The sequence below is a fragment of the Phoenix dactylifera genome, chromosome 10, assembly GCF_051530095.1.
Source record: "Phoenix dactylifera cultivar Ajwa chromosome 10, Ajwa_hap1_PhDact_Kaust_v1.1, whole genome shotgun sequence".
Classification (NCBI taxonomy): domain Eukaryota; kingdom Viridiplantae; phylum Streptophyta; class Magnoliopsida; order Arecales; family Arecaceae; genus Phoenix; species Phoenix dactylifera.
The window spans coordinates 26,319,527-26,338,966 of NC_143199.1; the positions used below are offsets into that span (position 1 = coordinate 26,319,527).

A 19,440-nucleotide genomic window follows, 5' to 3' on the forward strand; every position below is an offset into this window, starting at 1 on the left:
CTCAGGATGAGAGAAAGCAGCATGCATAACCTGATGCCCTGATGGAGAAGATAACATACATGTAAAAATAGTCCAGCCGTCGTCATGGCCTGACCCGACTTTGGATTCAACCAACCCATCACAACAGGACTACCAAAAGCTTACTCCAAGCACAACTCATTGTCTAGTGCTATGACAGTTAAACATTTGAAAAAAAAAAAATTCCCCTTTACTGAGAGTGAGCGGACAGACACCATTACCATATGATTATCGCCATAAGAAATACGGCCCAAGGTTTCCATCTGGGTTACCTGACAAAAAGGAATCCTTGCACCAGATATTAAGAAGAAACACCGTGATCAAAGGACTTCACATAATAATAAAATAAGACCTGCTTTTGTCATAATGACTGCTAAGTACATGATCCACTATTATCGCACGGTATGACAAGAAAGGAACAAATTCAAGAGGACAAGTATAGCACTGCAAGCTTGCTAGGCTTTCAAACATCAAATTCTTCTTCTGTTGTCGGGCCATGTTCTCTTGGATGCTGGCGCAACTTCGCTGGTAGAATGTATCTAAAATACAATAGGATTCCAAGGAGCTTAAATTGCGCAAGTTTTAGAAACCGAAAACAGATCAAGAAAATCATAAGAGTAATGATTCACCTTATCCAGCTTCCCTCTGACCAATCTAACAGTCTCATTCATTGATGCTGATGCAAAGTATTCCTGCAATCAGCATAAGAAACTTACCACCTAGATAAAATTTTAGAAATCATACACATTACAATTATGCTCGTATCTGTTGCACAATTCCACCTGATCACAAATAACAATACAGCAAAATTTACCATTTCAATTTTGATCAAAGCATGCAACTTAGATTGCTACGAAACATAATGAACTATGTATATTGTATTTGGCATTAGAACGATGCCTTGTTGGCAAGTAGCAACAACGTCAGAAGCTCAAAATATAGAGCAAAGCATACCTTGTTAGAGGACACATGGCTGATAAAATCATCTTCACTAGAATTTTGACTGGCTTTACAATAGTTCCTGGAGAGGGAAAGCAAGCAAGCATGCCATGCAATCAAACAATAACAAAGCTAATAGTCCTTTTATGGAGAACTCTCTTTAAGAGCGTTTAAAGAATATAGAGTAAGCTGCAGAACTAATGAACACCAGTACTTATCTGCAACGGGCATCAGTCACTACAGCAGGCTCATATACTCTGGTACAATAGCATGCCAATCATACTATTACACCTTTTGATAAGCTCTAAAATAAATGTTAGAGCTTACCTCTGCTTAGGGCTTATCTGCAGCTCTAAACTATTTGATTCTGATGGCGCCTGAGTTGGCAAATGCTGATAAGAAGTCTCTAGGGTTTGCGAATAATTGGTAAGTTGAGAGCTCGACCCTCCCATTTTCCCAACTGCAACAACAATATGGCATTAGGTGCAAACCTAAGAGAAAAAAAAATTAAATTGCTTATGAAGCAAATAGGATGCTAGGACCTTGTGTGCAATAAAATGAAAACTCACACTCTATTCGTCCTACTCGTCCTAGGACTTCCTTTCTCCTGCCCTCCAGTTTCTCCTTTGTATCCAATAGACTCTCAAACTGAGATGCATATGAAACTTGTAATCGGTTTCCAAGAAAAACAGACTCATCCAGTTTCCGCTTTGCAAATCTGCAATTAGAAGCTAATGTTCAAATAAAGGTCTATAGTTAGTACGTATATACATATGCATTCTGCATTTACATGTTTCATCTGTGTCCTAGCGGTAGCCTGTAGTGGAGTGAATGATCCGTGTCACTTTTATGTTTTCTGCATTCATTAGTGCATAATTTTGTTTCTAACCATCTGTCTCTCTACCATGAAGCTTTTGGAGTAAACTCATGTATAATTTCTTCTGGCCAACTGGCCATAGCCAAGTACCCGACACTTTCTGCTTTACAATAACTACCATCCCTTCATGCCTGCTAGTGTAAGCCACAAATGTTTTACAATTCCTGAAAGGCAAAGTTCAGCCACTGGCTGAAAAAATCAGATCGAAGAAGAAGATTTCTCGACCTTGAATTGCTATACAAAAGAAACCCATTTGGGCAGGCAAAAGGCCTTATTTATGTTCGGTTAGTACAACGTGTCCCAGGTCAACTCCTAGATTCTTTCCAATCATCTATAAAAGTCTCAAACCATGTCCTCACTTTCATTGATTCTTCATTTAGTCTAGAAATTCCACCAACTAGGATCTCCTTTTGAAGCAGTTTTCTTGAATGTAAAAGCTACTTTTCTAGCTTATCTACTATGGTTTTGTTTTGCTTAAGTGTCTTATTTTCAGCTTGAATCAATCATCAACATGGCCTGGTAATCAGTGTTATTTAGACTATTTTTCCATTTGCTTGAGTTTAAAGAGAGGAGAAGGGAGGAACTAATGGTCATAAATAATACCTTTGAGAAGACTTCCTTATGACAACATTACATTTTGAAAGTCTTCTGAAAGTTTGGATGCATTAAGATAGTCGGTTTCGAGAAATTTATGCGAAAGGTTAAAAGTTTTCAACTGTTATCCTTCTTCACACAAATAAGCAAAATCTTGTTTGTGATTAATGAAATCTTCAAATTTTGGGGAATAAATTTAATGTATAAATTAAGCAAATCATAATAGTTTGTCACTATATCAAAAATAAATCAAGAAATTGTGGATTTCTTAAATTTCAACACTGTAAAAAAGCAAGATATTGTTACATTCATATTCGAGTTGAAGATACAAAAGTCAAAGATTTCCAATGTTCAACATGAATTTTCCTTCACAATCTATCAACCAATACACTACACTCTAAAATGATCTCTACTCTATTGTTAGTTTGGTCTTTCTTTTTCTTTCTTCTTTTTTTGGAACTTTTTCTATTTTCCTTTGTATTTAATTTTTGTATTTTTGAAAATAGTTTTGCAATGGAAGTCTAAAACCATATGTTTTTACAACTTCTGTTATTTCTATCCTTTTCAAATTCTAATCATTTTTATTACTCTAAATTAGTTTCAAGCTGACAGCACTAAAGTCAAAAGAAAATACTGAACTATTTTACTTGAGGCATAGGCCCTGTTTGGATGTTAAGGAAAACTTACCAGAGAATTTTTTAAATTCATTAAAGGAGAGATCCATCAAGCGAATACTCCAATAAGCCTATACTCCAGTATACACCCTATTTTAGTGTTTGGATGTTCATTGAAAATTTATAGGAAATTTTTTCTGTAATCAAAATTTAATATCTATTATAAGATCATGAAACGAATATTAAACAAATTCATCAAAAAAAAAAATTCTCTCTCTTCTTAATCTATGATAGTAGCAGTTGATTGTCGAGGTGAGGGTGGTGGTGGTGATGGTGGTTAAGGAAATGCAGATGGTGATGTTGGCGGTGGCGGTAATGGTGGTGGAGATGGTGAAGGTGATGATGAAAGAAGAAGTTGACCGTGGAGGGGATGGTCGAGTTGACAATGTGCGGAAGGTTGAGGCATTGGATGGATGCCAAGCATGTAAAGAAGCTAGATTTGGATGGCTTTGCATGGGTGCAAAGCCAGTGAGGGTGCATATAGCCAGGGGTTCGTTTGGCCCAGCAATGGGCCACGGACAAAGCTTGATGTAGGCTGCTAATGGGGCAAAGACAGAGCTTGCAGTTAGCCAGAGGTAGGGTGTGAGTGAAGCATTGGGGTCACCCAGCACCAGAGTTGTGGTTGTTGCCGTCTTTGCTGGCGGTGGGCTGCCGCCAAGGTGGAGCTTAGTCAGACGCCATCGAGACAAGGAGGGAACTCGCTCATTGGCAAAAAAGTGGGGAGAAAGGAGGAAAAACGACGGGACAGGAAATAGTGTGAGCTTCTCAATGAGTTCTGCAAAGTTTTCTAGAACTCATTGCAGATTATTTTTTTACTCTGGTATTGAGGTGTTAACTATAGTATCTCCACCCTTCAAGAACATCATCCAAAGGCCATATTGTAAATTTTACTCCGGAGACTAGATATACTAGAGTAGTGTCCCGATACTCTGGTCTAAGAGTACCCAAACAGGTAGATTGAAATCGATACCTAAACAAAGTTATTGAACCTCACTGTCCATACTGCATTGCCAAATCATAGATTTGGCAAGTAACCCATGGTAAAACTTTACAAATAAGCATCCTTTTCACAGGAAATTATGATCGAACAAATCACCTTGCATTGCCGACCTGTGAAAATTTAATCCAATAAACATCAGTGAAAGGTTCACAGTCTTCTGCATCCATAGGTTTGCATCTGCAAAATATGAATTATGAAGCGAATAAATAAATGAAGATCAAAAGGCGAAACAAATGATGATTATCATACTGTTCGGTAAAAAAAACATGCAATCCTCCAAGAAATTTTCCTAACTAAGGAGCACTGCTTACAGCTAAAAACCCGTAATAAGATTAAGCCCCAAAACATCTTTAATTTTACTACAAGAAGCTTCGCCCCCTCCTAATTGTTTTAATTGTAACATCAACATTGGTTCCTTTACTAAGGATTACACAAAACAGGAAAAAAAGGGAAAACAACTCACTCTTCTATCTCTCCATACGATCCGAACAACTTCAACAGTTCGTCGCCGCATCCTAATGCCGGCACGTTTCTCACTATTAGATATCTGCAGAGCCTTATTGAAGTCAGAAAATTCCATGGAGCATCCAAATGGTACCATAGAACAAAAAAGATCTTCTTTTCTTCTTTTTCTTTCGGTGCAAGAAGATCGTTCTTTAAAATACCCCGCGCAAAGAAAAGGGGTGCCGGAAAAGGAAAAAATTGAAGCAAGAATCTACAAGCCTATAATTTTGATAGGAAAAAGAGATCAACAGTTAGGGTTCAGGGATGGAGCAAGAGAGAGAGGTTGCGGTACCACCTGGACTCGTCGCAGACGGTGTAGATACGGACGGCCGGAGGTTCGCCTCGGTCTCGCGGCATCGTTCGGATTTATAGACTCGGGAGGGAGGCCGGGAGGACGGACGCAAGGACGAAGAGAGAGCACAAACTGAAGTCGCCGCAATGGCCGACCTTATATAGGTCAGAGCCGGTCCGGTTCGGTTATGGGGACCGAACCGAGCCGGACCTCGAAAAGGTTTACTCCTAACTCAGCTCGATCGGGCCGGTCTGGCTGCAGTTCCTTTTTCCTACTGTTGTCATCCTTATTATTTTTATTTTTACACACCCAAATAAAATTGTTAATTGAATCGCCCCGCTGCACATTATTTTGGAGATATTTTATGAACCCACTCTGTATCTGTTTCTTTACCTCTTTATAGTATCTTGTTCTTTGATTCAAATGGCAGTGCTTATTGAAGGCTAGTGTGAGCTGTTGATATTAAAAAAAACTATTTTTTAATTTTAATTGCTCTTTTATTGCATTGCTGTGGTTTTTAGTTAATATAGATAGGATAGGTAGGAATGAACCATTAATATTGGATGTTAAGGATAATAATGCAGCCACATAGCTCTACCTTCGTCCATTGCTGACGTGATAGCATCATAACCGGCAAGCCGATGAGCCTGAAACACTTGTACCAGCTGGACCAAATGGTTCAAGCAGTCCTTACTTGCTAAGATTAGTACTTTCAATTTAATCTCTACTTCATTAGGAAAGATATAGTACTCGTGAAATATGAAATTTAAACAGGGCATGTTTCTTATGTGGTTTTCCTATACTCGTACGTTAGGTTCTCTTACCTATTTTTTAGTTTTAGATTGCTGACTTGCAAGGATCCTGCTAAAGTTTCCTTGAAAAGAATTTTGGCGAGTAATATAGGATGGTAAAATAGATATAGCTTAGTCACCGATTTCCTAAGTCCTCACCTAGCATTTGCTTATGATAGATTTCTTCCTTTAAGAATTTATGTTTTTAGTGCACACTTCCACAAATCTTCCTAACAGACAAAATTAAATCAAACTTAGATATCAACTTCTAATAGAAGAGTCAGATGCACACAACCTTATCTTAAAATATATTTCTATATTTCAAATCTGTAACATTTACATCATAATAGAGTAATCCTATTTGTGCTGAGGCTCACCCTATATCAATTTAACGACTTTGATGGTGTCAATATAAGTAACCTCATCATCAAACTTTGGTGGGATAATGAAGATGAACGTTTTTTTAATGTTTTCTTCTCATTCAGCAAGACCTGACTGAATAAACAAACACTTTTGTCATATATGAACTTGTTAACGGATCTTGGCTAATAATGCAATTTACAACCGTATTTCTTATGATCAAATATTCCAGAGGAATATTTGGTGCAGTAACATGGATATGAGGTATCTCCGTAGAATAAGGAAATAATCTTATGATTAGTTACAAATTAGACTATTTAATTAGACAAAAGCATCATATTTGTACAACAAAATTGAAAATACACCACAACTTTACACGATTGAACATCAATAAAACCATTTAGGTCGCACTTCTTCTTCTTTCTCTGTCAACTCTTGATAATGATACCAGTCCCCACCTGCTTTACCAACAGGCATTGGGGTCCGGACAAAAATCTCCACTGGCTTGGGAACATGTACAGCCAAATGCAATTCCCTCATGCTATCATCTTCGGCATTGTTTGAATCAGTCTCAAGTTGCATGCCAATTGGTTCCACAGCTATCCACCCCAGACCAGAAATCGCAATGTCACAAGCAGGCCTGCACAAGGATAGAAGCATGAACAGTTAGAACCCTACTGCTAAAAGGTTCTCGAATTTTTTTTTATCAATCCACTTCTTTCAAAATCTCCATTAACAGACTCTCATAGTACAGAAAGATGCTCATGAATAAAAATGGAGATCATTTCTATTTCGCCTGAGAATCTAAGCTTGACCGTAACGACTTAACAAGATACCATGTAGCACATTTATATACAAAAAAAAATATTTCGAAAGTTTGAACATGGATTTGTTCAATATGCGCCTTGCATATATGAGTGCAACAAATGTCACACAATCTTTTGTTTCTTCCCTCTTCTTTGTGGTCAATCTCTTAATAGCATAAAAACTTAATTGTAATGACGTTTAACATACTTGTCTCCTGATAATTTTAGCTTGGCGACAATGCTCCGAAAAGCGATGCCCTGCTTTTACTGTCTTATTATGCATGACAGTATAGGCATCTTGAACTTCGCTTTCTGATATGTGGATATCATAAGGCAATTTCAAAATAAACTGTACTAGTATATGATGAGTGGTATTCCCGATTGAGTCAAGGGCAAGGCTTTGCAAGTGTGTGTTTGCTAGTCAGGTGATCCCATCTCAACTATATGATTTTCTTATTATCAGACAATTCTGCTGTCACTTCCACCCTGCTGTGCTTCGTGACTTCTATATATCAAAAAAATTTATGACTTCATAGTTAACATTTTTTTTCAAAGAAATAACCATATGAAGCGTACTCCATTATGTTGCACGTATCCATATGTGGCATCAACTCGATCACTAAAATAGTTCATCAAAATCCTAGTACTATAGAAAAATACCTCCTTTGGTCTTCAAATTTTATCTGCAAATGACGTACTGCTTCTAGTCCAATCCAGGATTCTGCTCTTTCTTTACTAGTTGGAGGCGTCAAAATAATTCCAAGCTCTTTCTGAAAAATTAGGAAAAAATTAAGCCATAGGAAGTTCAAAACTTATAAGAAATAGGTGACAGGCATTACCTAATAAAAAAACGGACAACATTATACGCAAGATGGGGGATTAATTTGAGACCTTTGTTCCTTCAACTGCTACAGAAAAAAAAAATTGTGACCTAATAGATGCCCATCTGTGTCCTACACACCCCCTTCCCACCCCTAAAACACACACACAAAGGTCATTTGTGAATTGATAATTTGATAAATGCATAAGATTCATTTACTTGGTTTTTCTATAAAACTTCTTCAAAATCAATGTGATGTCTCCATGTGATGAACAGAAGTACCAGTATGACAATTCTTGCTAGTAACACCTTTCGTACATTAATTACTGCCTTATGGAACATTAATTAGTGACAATGTCTACCAAAAATAGTCATAGCTCAGTGGTTTGAAGGACTGCATTTTGTGGAAGACCAAATGTCATGCAGTTTCAGCAGTTACTTTAATCAAACTAATATTGTACCAAAAAAATATGCATACAACTGTACAAAGAATTCAACACATTAAACACAGAAATTGAAGACAACACGCACTTCAATTAGATAAGGAAATAAATTTATTGGCAAAAGAAAGACAGCAAATTAACCAAACAGAGGCAAATAACTCATAAACTGATTGTGATATTACATGGTAAAACTCATTTGCCTCAACAGTCGGAACCATATGAATCTGCAATTTTTTGGGCCCATAGAATGTTAGTCGTGTCTGTGGAAGAACCTGCATTTTCATTACATAATTAGCTGCAACTACTCAAAATTATAAATTCCTAAGGACCGCTCTAAAAAACTATAAAGTTAATGCTGATAATCTGGAAACCTTAATAACATCAATGCGAACAAGCCCAGCCCAGAATAATGAAAATCCATTTAAACCAACATCATCGGTATCCTTCAATGTACTCTTCCTTGAGAGTGCCTGAACATTTTCAAAACGTTCTGAGAAAGCAGATTAACATGCCAGTGCTTTTTGCAATATCCAACAAATAATGAAAAAGGAAAGACAAACATACAGGGAACGATTGTCCCCTTAGACGACTTTGAGGTGCAAGAGAAGGCAGATCTTCAGAATGAACAACTGCTGCCTGCCTATGGTGAAGATGCACTCCAGGTGTGTCAAATAATTTCTGTCATTAACAAATACACTACAAATCATTGTTTTGTTCCAAGTACAGGATCTCAATAATTTCTGCTAACATATATCATAATCTGCAAATGAAACGGAGCAGCTACTTGATGTGTTAAAAAACTATGGAAAAGACAAGTTTGCTACATTCATAGAAAAATAAATGATTTCCAAAAAACAGAATTTTTTTTAAAAACAACTTCATAGCATCATTTTATTTTTATTTGCTGCTCTGGTGAGTTTCTGACTGGAGGTTAGTCAGACAACATGATTGTCAGATAATGCTATAAGCAATATAATCATGACAGTATCCCACAAAGATACATAAATGTGATAAGAACACAAGAAGGAAAGTTTTGGTGTATAAAAAGAAAATCCAAGTGAGCTAAAACAATAAATTCAAGAAGTGTATGCTAAAAGTAGAAGCCAGAATTAATAAATTTGGCAGAACTATCTTCTCTACCATCTTTTCCACTATATTAGCTATCATGTGCCTTATAGATACTGCTTCTCTCTTTTCCTAGGAAATGCAAACAATGTAAATAAGCAATCCATAAACAATCTAAACATTAATTTTAAACAGCATAGACAAGCTTGTCTCTTATAATCTTGGTCACGTGTTTGGCTTTACAGGTCCTGCAAGTCTATTTAAGGACTGTATCTCCTTCAGACAGTGAAGTTCCTTGTAAGTATTTATGCTTACATACTCCCTTTTCGTTCTTTCCCTCCTCTGACTCTGGTTTTCATTGAAAACGATCGATGATTTATGTGTATCAATTTATTTTCTATACATGGTTTCACTTAGATTTTCTAATTCAAGCATTTCCATAGCCAGTTGTCTCCTTTAACATCATTATCTCCACAGAATTCATCTTATTCACATCTATTCATGCAAAAAGCTTTGATCAATGCAGAAAACTCCCAATGCTGATACTCTCCAACAGAACTTGATCTAAACCACAGTGCCAGGTGACAAGTTCACAAATCAGAAAATGTTTCTCCTTTTCATCCATCTACATCGACTCCTAGTACAATTATTTCCATCATGATTCTTTTCTTTTGTGAACCAGTATGAGAAACCAAAATCTTACCTCTGGGCCTTCCCATGGCTGTTAACAGGTGACGGTACAGAACAGTTGGGTGAATTTAAAAACAATGGTGGATGGAAGTCACAGACAACAAAAGCAACAAAAACACAAACATTACAAAACCACAGGATACTGTACCAATACAACAACATATTATTATCCTACCATGGCGCCCTTTTTAGATCCATAAAGAGATAAGTTACATAAAACAAAAAATGACTTATTAGATAAGATGAAGAAACACATTTAGCTAACTTTAGATTGCCCAATGTAACTAACTATTGATTTATTATACATAGTAAATATCTCATAGTATAATAATCAGCATCTTACAGTTATAATTCCAATTTTAAAATAGCACACTTTCAAGATATGCAGATAATATTAAAGATGGATAAAAGACCAGAAAAGGCAATTCTACTAAACATACCCCTCCTCCCAGAAAAGCTTCAATTTCAATGGGACCAAGGGTTGTTCCAGGCACAGCAGATTGCATTGGTTTGTATTTCCGAGCTGCTGCAGCCACTGGATCTTTTTGTGACATCATCTCTACAGTTATTAGAAAATTTTAATATATATATATCAGTAACTACTGGACAATTTCTACGCAACATTATAAAAAACACAAGAAGAGCCAAAACATGTTAACCTTGTGAAATTTTGAAAGATAGTAATCTCATGTTCAGAAACAGAAATGGTACATAACAATTAAAAATATTAATATTGAAGCATTTATCAGCTTAAGCAAATAAGTATTGCACAATCATACACCATGTATGACAGGGTAAAAAGAATTGCAACCAATCTTGATAAAATCTTCTAATGCAATTAAACATGATAATTATATTAAGATCTCTGGATCTGTCAGGAGAGATTGAAAAGTTACTTGCACCATAGCCAAGTTTACTGTCATGTAAGTCCTCACAGCAACAGGTGGAACACATCATATGATATGATTATATAAAGGATACAGACTGGTGAAAAGATGCACAAATCATTTACATCTTGCATGAGATATGGGAATATAGCTGACCACATATAATTGGGATCAAGGTTCGCTGTACCGGTCGGTACCAGTCGGTACCGAGTGTACCGTACCCGTACCAATGGGTACCGGTATCGGTACACCAATGTCGGTACGGTCGGTACTGAGCGTACGGTACCGTACCAACACTCGGTACGCCTATACTAGTGCGGCACCGGTACGGAGTTCGGTACCGGTACGGCGAACCTTGATTGGGATAAGGCCGGATGGCTGTGGTTAAGAGATAATGGAACAAAGCTAAAGAAGAAAAATCAAAGACAATGAACCTAAGTTATCTAGACGTTTGGGTTAGTCTGGAATATCTGTGCCAACATGGCATGGATATAGGCATGACATTTTCATACAAGTCCAGAAGAAATGATGAACGATCAGAAGGCTCTGGGACATAAGCATGCAGCAAAACCCTACAATTCTACCCAAGCCCAGACAAATATGAACAAGAATGCGATATGGTTGTATTGTTTCATATTGCATACATATAGACTAATGCTCTTTGAAGGTTTTTCCTGATGTGGGCCAATGTTGCAGATCAACGGTGGCTTCCAAATCTCACATTATACCTCTAAGATTGTCATAAAGAGACTAGGAAGGCAGTCCCAACGTTCATAGCATGTAACTTATGAGAAAGATGGATTGCAAAAGTGCAAGACGATGCACCATTATGGGTGAATTCAAATACAGGCATAACAAGTATAAAACACTCTACTGAATTTCCACAGGAAAAAAAAAATCCTAGTAGTACGACTAGTCCTGGCAACATAACTAGTCTACCTCAACAAGAGGTAGTGCTAGTCCTGATAAAACTAACTTCCAGTCATTGATTTGTAAATCAAAACAGATGTATGTCAAAAGCCATGTGAACTTCTAATATGATCATCATATGGTTGTCCATTGAGTCAAACTAAAAACCGTATAGATAAAATACAGAATATCTTATGTAATCCAAAGGTCAAATAATATTGCTAACTTTGACAGCAACGGTGCTACAGAAGCTTACTAAGCAAAGCATTGACAAAAGCAGACTTTCCAACATTTGCTGACCCCTGTAACAAATGGTGATTAGAACTGATGATACCTCAAATGTACAAGTTTCAGATTAAATCAACGGAAAAGATGATTTTTGAAAAAAAGAGTCCAGATGAAGCACCAATAAACAAAACAATAAAAATTGTAAAAGCGGAAAGGTGGAAAATACTAACCAAAATATATACATCTCGGCCCTGCAACAAAAGCCAAAAAAAAAATATCATCAGCAGCTGTAACTTATAAAAAACCTAAGCACCGCATATTCTTATAATGGAAGGAGAGAGATGAAATTTGTAAGGAAGAATTTGAAAAAGTTTGTAATAACATCATATGTAGCATTTAGACTAGATGAATGAAAATAAGTAGCTGTTGCTAGCAATTGATGGTTATGATTATGGTTGTTTGTTCCTTTTTTTTTGCTTAGTTTGTCACGAATCCAACCAGCAGGTTTCATGCTCATCTAACCAGATATGCTCCCTTGAACTTAGATAATGTGGTCTTGTAGATATACTGCACAGGTAATTGTGGGTTTACTTGCAGCGAAGCATAAAACAATAAATCAATCAGGTGTATCTCCTTCAGATATATATATATATATATATATATATATATATATATATATATATATATATATATATTGCCATGAGGTTGTTGGCCAAAGTTAATGACAAGACCCGTAAGTACTAGATAATGGAAATAAAACAAAATTATAATAAAAAAGTAATTTCAGTTTTTTTAATCAACTAGGGTTATTCCAAACCACAGGCTGATATGAGTAAGAGAAATATATGGTACAAAAATACAAGATGTAAACCTTAAGGACCGAACTCAGTTTCTCAAAAGAATTGAATGAAGTCAATGCACAGACATATCACCCTATAAAATGATGATAAATTCAGTATGATAATATATTAAAATGGACCTTTTTCTCCTTTTGAATCGTTGATATGACCCCTGCAATCCCCACCAAAGACTTTGAACTAGTCAAGTGGATGCTGATAACACTACAATAAAAAAGACATATCTTAGGACAAAGCCTTTTTTCTAAGCAATTATAAAATTAAAAAATAAAGTTTGCCGCATGTGCCCCCACATGCATGCACCCACACTCATTGCAAAAGAATATTTCCACAAGAAATTGATTCCTAATAACAAATCAAAGCAATGCCGACATGCTAAGCACAAAAAATATCACAAAAGCAGATGCATAAGACAAAAGGGAAGAAAGTTGACTTCGTCAAGCACCGATAGCATGTGAATATTTGCAATATCTTTCGATGTCCAAGTTGTATGACAAAACATTTCATACTAATGAAAAGCTATGTGATCATATTTTTAGATATTTTATTAAACATCTAACTAGAAGAAAAAAATTTCATGTGGAAGAATTTGTTGACATCATACTGATTACCTCCATGTAGGTATGGTGGTATATAACCTATCCATGATTGTGTATTTTGCTATTATAGGGGTCATTCTCATTACTAGCTGTTAGTCCAATTAAGAATACCCTATAAAGAAATATGATATGGCACCCACCATAACAAAGGGGTTGCATGAGATTAATGTTCACATGAAAAGGCTTTATAAGAGCTAGCAATGAGGGAAGCATGGAAAGAATGAAGCAAATAGATGAGGAAAGATGTAGGGAACAAATAAACCTTGCTTGCATGTCGAGTTGACATGACATGTCATAGAAGAGTCACCGATCAACCACTTTATATATTAAATACAAAGACATCTTTGGGGCTTACTATAGAATCAGCACTGAAGATTCACTATTGTTAAGATAGGATGTTTTTGTAGGCTCATGGTTTACCAATATGACCAAGTACTCACATAGAGAAAATAAAATAACTGAGAATCTGCAGGCCAGTAAGAACCTGAAAAACTAACTACAGGTCAACATAACCAAGTTAAATACATAACAAAACGCAGAAATTACACTAGAAAAAAAATATTGCAATAATTGAAAATTAGTTACAGAGGAAAAGATAGATACATACTTCAGCTTCTTCTTTGTGGTGGCTTCGACAACCCAATCACCAATACAATTTAAGTCTGTACCTTTAGGAAGGAGATCGATCTTAAAACAGCAAAGAAGAAAAGAGAATTGATAAGCATTCAAATGACAGCTAATGGCTTCAAACAACAGAAAGAATCAAGTCATAAAATGCAAGTTAAGGATTGTCACCTTAGTTATGACCAGTATAATTGGATTAGCACCTGCAAGATCACGTATGCGTGCCAAAAAACTGCCATTGAAGTCAATAATATCAACCTACATATTATAAGTGACAAAGAAAAATATTTTAGCAGAATAAGTAGCTGAGAAGCATGCTAATTATGTCCATGCTGAGAGAAGAAACTTTGCCAATAGAATTTTATCATTTATGTAAATCCAATCATTATTATATTAACTTTTACACATTTACTGGGCTTTCATGTCATAATGGAAGCTACTTGGCACAAAAGCTACTCCTTTTGAAGCTGCAGTGAGGGTCTATACTGCACGGAATCAAGTAGTACAGAGTATAGTTCAATGTCCAACTGAGAGACCCCTTTACTCGCTCAAAAATTTCTTCTTTCTGATCCAAACCTATGTAACATCATGTTGACACAATTTTCTAATGTATACCAGTGTCTAGGTAAACAAGGAGAGAATGAAAGGTTAAAAATGGTTGCTCAAATTACTCAAAAAGCAGGTCAGCTGCACTATATTGGGCCTCCATACATTTGACCAGCTTGTTTCTTGTTTTGTGGCTTGTTAAATTTCAGTACACTAATCAGTCAACACATAAGCCTAAAACAATCAAACCAAAAGAATTCAACTAAATTATTTTTTAAAAGTATTGGTATGTGACATGTAGTGCAGAACCCCCTAACTTGAAATCATCTAGCATAGTTCAAGCATGGATAATTGCACCTAGGAGCTTAGTATTGTGCTTCTATTGATAGACCAGAATATATTACAGTGTAGTTCACCAAAGCTAAAAACTTGAAAGAAAGCTTCATTTCAGGTTAGCGTCTTGTGCTTTTTGTTCTTGTCCTCGCCATGATAATCCAAGCCTGATCAAAAAAAGTTGGCCATGGAGCACAAGTGCACAACTCTAGGTTTAGAAGGTCAAATGGAATGAGTATTTTTTTTGTGATAATAAAGGCAACCCTTGGTCAGAGGTCTTCCCTACAAGATCCATTGTGATAATAAATTTTATTTGTTGAGCTCGTGCAACCAAGGTATAACCATCCAAAAGTCCCTTAGACCTGGAATGAGTTTTAAATGAAGAGGAACGAGACAAGATTTCATGTACGGAGCCATGTTCATTTCAAGGTTACACCAAAAAGTAAAATTCTGACATGACCTCAGAGAATGCAGCATGGGGATTTCTCAAGTAATATCTAGCATTATGCTCACCCACGAAACCAAAGGTACAGAGTTCTGAAACAATTTGGTGATCTAGCTTTGGTGGTTCTTCTCAATGTCAAGCAAGAAAAATGGGATCATGCAGGCTACTAGGTTATATTTATGTTGGGGAACTGTGCGACAGCAATTAGCAATAGTAGTATCATTTCGCATGAAAAGACCTTTGATTATAGCATAACAAACCACGTTTTGCTATAAACATAGGTAGAGAGCCATCTGTTTCTCAGTAGTGAACTCATGCCTAAGGGGATACCTCATTCAATGCCATTGGGAGTTCTAATCCTCACAAGTTTATGAGTGATAATGATCGAGATAGAAGACTTCACACAGTTTTGGTAAAAAAAAAAAGAAATGATGTTGCCAAACGAACAATTTTTTTTATTTTTAGGAGAACCAAAAGGAAGTGTAATGGAAATGTAATGACCAGCATAAAATCATATATTTCATATATGTTTCAGCATAGTAGCTAAAAAGCTGTAGCTAAAGAGTAGGTAGAAATGTATCACTTACTAGCTTAACTATTAGCACTTTCTCGCGGCGTAAGTGGGACAACTTTTCTCGAAGTTCCTCTGCTGACACAAACTGTTTACCCCCAGGATATCCACCATGTCCACCAACAGCAGTTACCATGTGCCCATGCGACAACAACCTACACCTCCCACAAAGGATAGTTCTAAGCTGGCGATGCCTCTTCTTCTGCACCCAGCAAAAAAACAACACAAAATAAAACTCAAATAGAGAACTGCAATCAACCCAAGTATGACCAAAATAAAAAACCCCAAAAATCATCAAAATAGAAGTCAGAAGAACTCGAAACAAGTATAACTACAGTACACCAGATTGCTTTCAAGATACTGTGAATGCATGATATTCTAATTAATGGTGTTTTTTTGCCCCTCAAACCTAATTATATGAAACACGACAGTCAATCAATTCAACACCAACTCAAGATCAAGAATCTCAGCTTGTATGACATTTGACAAAGTAGCACACAATCAAGGTACAGAACTCACTTAAATTGTAATCAAATGACAGATGATAGCATCAAAAGAATCACAAAATACATAAAATTTCAGGATTAGATCACCCATGAATCTTCCCAAAAACGAACCAAATCAATAATGAATTTAGCTGACATATGATAAACTAGCGGGTGATCAAGATGCAGAACTCGCTAAAAATTATCAAATTACAGATGAAAGAAACAAAAGAATCATCAATATGTAGCATTCCAGATGAAAACTACCCATGAAATTTCAACAAAAAAAGGTTTTTTTCCAAATCAATAATAAACACAGACACCAATCCATCATCGGAAGGAAAAGAAGAGTTACCAATTCGTAGGTGCCGGAATCAACGTAGCCCGGGGCATCGACTTCAGTGGTCTGCAAGGGAGCGCCGCAGCCGTAGCAGCAAGCGACGGCGGAGGAGGCCTTGGCCTCAGGCTTCTTCTTCTTATTCTTTGCCCTGTCCTTCTTGATGACGACGGCGGCTGCGGACATGGAGTTGTGGCGCTCGAGGAAGCGGTCGCCGCGGGTGGGGGCGGCGGCGCCGCTGCCTTCGGGCTCGACGGAGAGCGGCGGGGGAGGGGGAGCGGCGGCGGAGGAGGAGGAGGTCCGGCAGGTGATGGAAAAGGGCTTGCGGAGGGTTAGGGTTTTGGTGGAGAAGGGGAGGAAGATAGGGTTCAGGGTTTTGATGGAAAGGAGGAGCGGGTTGGGCGCCATGGAAGAAGAAACGGGATTGTGACGAGCTCAAGAGAGGATGGGGTTGTAGCCTCTCTATCTACTCCTACTAGTTGCCGCTAATACTAGACATTTGATTCTCGACTGAAAGGCCCGCGAGCTCCAATAGAGGGGCAGTTGGGCTATCTGGGCCACATGACCACTGGGGAGCCGGGCCAAGTTTGGCTAGGCCTGTGAGTGGCCCACAAGAGCGATTGGATGTTTTAGAGATGAGGTTGAGAGTGGGCTGGTCCAACATTGTTTGGGATAGCACCAACAAAGGAACGTTCTCAAGAAAAAGAAAAAAAAGAAAGCAACAACAATGAAAATGTGGGTTTGGTTTGTATCTTTTGCGCAAAAGAACATCAACCATTAGATCGCGGCAAATGAAAGAAAGAGTTCGGAGTGTTTTGAGATTTGTGCATATTGCGATCCAACAATTGACATCACGAAGAAAGATACAATATAAATAATTGAGAATAGGAACTGAACATTATGGCAAGAAAAAGTTTGATTCAAAGAGAGAAAAAGCGGCAGAAATTGGAACAAAAATACCATTTGATTTGTCAATGTTCAAAAAATAAAAAAATAAACGAAGTTTTATCGTTGAGTGAAAAATGAGAAATTCATGAAAAATTGCAATCCCCACCACGTAATGGTGCACCTATACATCTTTATCAACGTTGTTTTTTTGACCGAAAGATCTAGAGCTAACTATCGAGACGTTGGGCTATCTGGACATATACTTCGAGAAATAGTTCATGCATATTTGTTACCGGGCGCAACAAGATCAAGTTGGTAAGAAAAAAAATCGTTTCATATTTATATAGATCTAATTTTGATAAATCCGTTGCAAGACACGGCAATATGCTTATATATGAAGATAAAAGTAATTATAATTTTTTTGTTCTTGAAAATATACTATCTCCTTTCTAAATCCAACTCTATATGCATTCCTTTATTTTTCTCAAATTTAGAATAAAATTCTTTTAGGTATATTTTTGATACCACATAGTCTGCTATCTAGCAGATGAACATATATATTTGCTGAAGCAATAATGCTATATTTACTAGTTTTTGGCATGTGTAATGCGTCCATGGAAGGATGCATTAATGGGCGTGCCTTCTTCAAAGGAGTGCTAAGCTCAGAGCAGTCATGCGGACTGAGCCTGCAGGTGTTTTATTATTGAATTACTTCAAGAAAACGAAAAGGGCTGGGCTTCCACGTCATGTACAGACGAAGGCAGCATCTTTGCACCGTAAACATATTTCATAAAAATATTTAGTTTTTTTTTTTCATAAATACTCTTCTAAAAATTTAAATTTATACGAATACCCTCTTAAAATTTAAATTTATTTGTATATCCTCATAAAATATTGTTTTTGCACAAATGCCTATAACATAATGATTCTTCTAACATTGTTAATAAAAACTATATATTTTAATTACAAATAAAATAGAATTTTAAAATTATTTTTTTATCTTCCATCACGATCGCCTTATAAATACTTCTCCTTGCACGGTCTACCTATTAAAAGTATTTTTAGTTATTTTAATTTGAAACCGTTAATTTTTTAACGACATTAGATTGTGTGGACACATATGCAAAAACAAGGATAGAAAAAGTTAGAATAGTAAAATAAGTATTTTATGAAGGTATACATGTCAACATTAATTTTAAAAGGGTATTTATGCAATATTTAATATTTAGATATGTATTTATATAAAAAAATTCAAATACTTAAGCTAGAGTACTTTTCAACTAAAAAGTTTAAAAAATATCTACCAATTTTTTATCGAGCATTATCGCCCTACATGGGTGCATGAAACAATATCACAGCATATCCACTCCATCAACAACTAACATTGGCACTAAATGTAAAAGAAACATCAACACCACTCTTATAAAAACTAACACTGCCACTTATAGAGATGCAATAAAATAACCTAAAATATAGCTCTCAATTTTTATAGTCAATTCACAATCCATTAGCATGTATGGATACTGATTTTGAGCCATGGCATCAACCCAAATCCTGGTTTTCCACACTTGGCTCTATCTGCGAGGAGTTCTTGCTGAGAACATTTAGTCGCACAATTTTGCCGGGCAACAACATGAAATCATACTTAACTTTGCAAGTTGATTATAATTTAATCTTAAATCATATACTAGCGGATCTTAGAATTTGTCTTAAGCTCAAAATATTTTCTATACTTACGGACAACCTTTAGAAAGCTATCCAATGACCCGAGTCCAAGCTGCTCATAAATAATCATAACGCCCGAAGCGGTCCAAATCTTCAAATTTTATTTATCTACCCATAATATTTTACTTAGAAC

General features: G+C 36.5%; 2 protein-coding genes across 12 annotated transcripts; both read right to left on the reverse strand.

Moving 5' to 3' along the window:
* Positions 1 to 7: 7 nt before the first annotated feature.
* Positions 8 to 5,047, reverse strand: LOC103710702 (RNA-binding (RRM/RBD/RNP motifs) family protein). Of its 8 annotated transcripts, XR_005506847.3 has the most exons (9): positions 4,902 to 5,046; positions 4,566 to 4,649; positions 4,199 to 4,279; positions 1,500 to 1,675; positions 1,285 to 1,417; positions 973 to 1,039; positions 648 to 710; positions 371 to 557; positions 8 to 290 (listed from the first exon to the last, which is right to left on the reverse strand). XR_005506847.3 is itself a non-coding variant. In XM_039115546.3 (8 exons), exons 1-8 carry the CDS (start codon positions 4,961 to 4,963, stop codon positions 489 to 491), a joined length of 708 nt encoding a protein of 235 aa, XP_038971474.3. In that variant the 5' UTR covers positions 4,964 to 5,046; the 3' UTR covers positions 8 to 488. The 8 variants fall into 8 exon arrangements, 7 of the variants coding, with proteins under 7 accessions (XP_038971474.3, XP_038971473.3, XP_038971479.3 ...); XM_039115546.3 differs by having other exon boundaries at positions 8 to 557; positions 1,527 to 1,675; XM_039115545.3 differs by having other exon boundaries at positions 8 to 557.
* Positions 5,048 to 6,307: 1,260 nt separating this feature from the next.
* On the reverse strand, positions 6,308 to 17,172 carry NOA1 (P-loop containing nucleoside triphosphate hydrolases superfamily protein). 4 transcript variants are annotated; one of them, XR_015969411.2, is made up of 14 exons: positions 16,713 to 17,172; positions 15,889 to 16,074; positions 14,149 to 14,235; positions 13,961 to 14,040; positions 12,877 to 12,958; positions 12,128 to 12,148; positions 11,926 to 11,971; positions 10,314 to 10,432; positions 8,683 to 8,796; positions 8,490 to 8,588; positions 8,301 to 8,390; positions 7,695 to 7,760; positions 7,516 to 7,625; positions 6,663 to 6,689 (listed from the first exon to the last, which is right to left on the reverse strand). XR_015969411.2 is itself a non-coding variant. In XM_039115543.3 (13 exons), exons 1-13 carry the CDS (start codon positions 17,100 to 17,102, stop codon positions 6,437 to 6,439), a joined length of 1,677 nt encoding a protein of 558 aa, XP_038971471.3. In that variant the 5' UTR covers positions 17,103 to 17,169; the 3' UTR covers positions 6,308 to 6,436. The 4 variants fall into 4 exon arrangements, 2 of the variants coding, with proteins under 2 accessions (XP_038971471.3, XP_088561819.2); XM_039115543.3 differs by lacking the exon at positions 7,695 to 7,760 and having other exon boundaries at positions 6,308 to 6,689; positions 16,713 to 17,169; XR_015969410.2 differs by having other exon boundaries at positions 6,651 to 6,689; positions 7,516 to 7,760.
* Between the last annotated feature and the right edge of the window lie 2,268 nt (positions 17,173 to 19,440).

Coding starts and splice junctions, on each gene's coding strand:
- LOC103710702 (XM_039115545.3), bottom strand. CDS start 4,963: ATGCCGCGAGACCGAGGCGAACCTCCGGCCGTCCGTATCTACACCGTC. Junction 1,418..1,499: donor TTCATTTTATTGCACACAAG/GTCCTAGCATCC, acceptor TTGTTGTTGCAG/TTGGGAAAATGGGAGGGTCG. Junction 1,040..1,284: donor CAGATAAGCCCTAAGCAGAG/GTAAGCTCTAAC, acceptor TTCCCTCTCCAG/GAACTATTGTAAAGCCAGTC.
- NOA1 (XM_039115543.3), bottom strand. CDS start 17,102: ATGGCGCCCAACCCGCTCCTCCTTTCCATCAAAACCCTGAACCCTATC. Junction 16,075..16,712: donor ATTCCGGCACCTACGAATTG/GTAACTCTTCTT, acceptor TGCTGGGTGCAG/AAGAAGAGGCATCGCCAGCT. Junction 8,589..8,682: donor TAAGGGGACAATCGTTCCCT/GTATGTTTGTCT, acceptor GAAAATGTTCAG/GCACTCTCAAGGAAGAGTAC.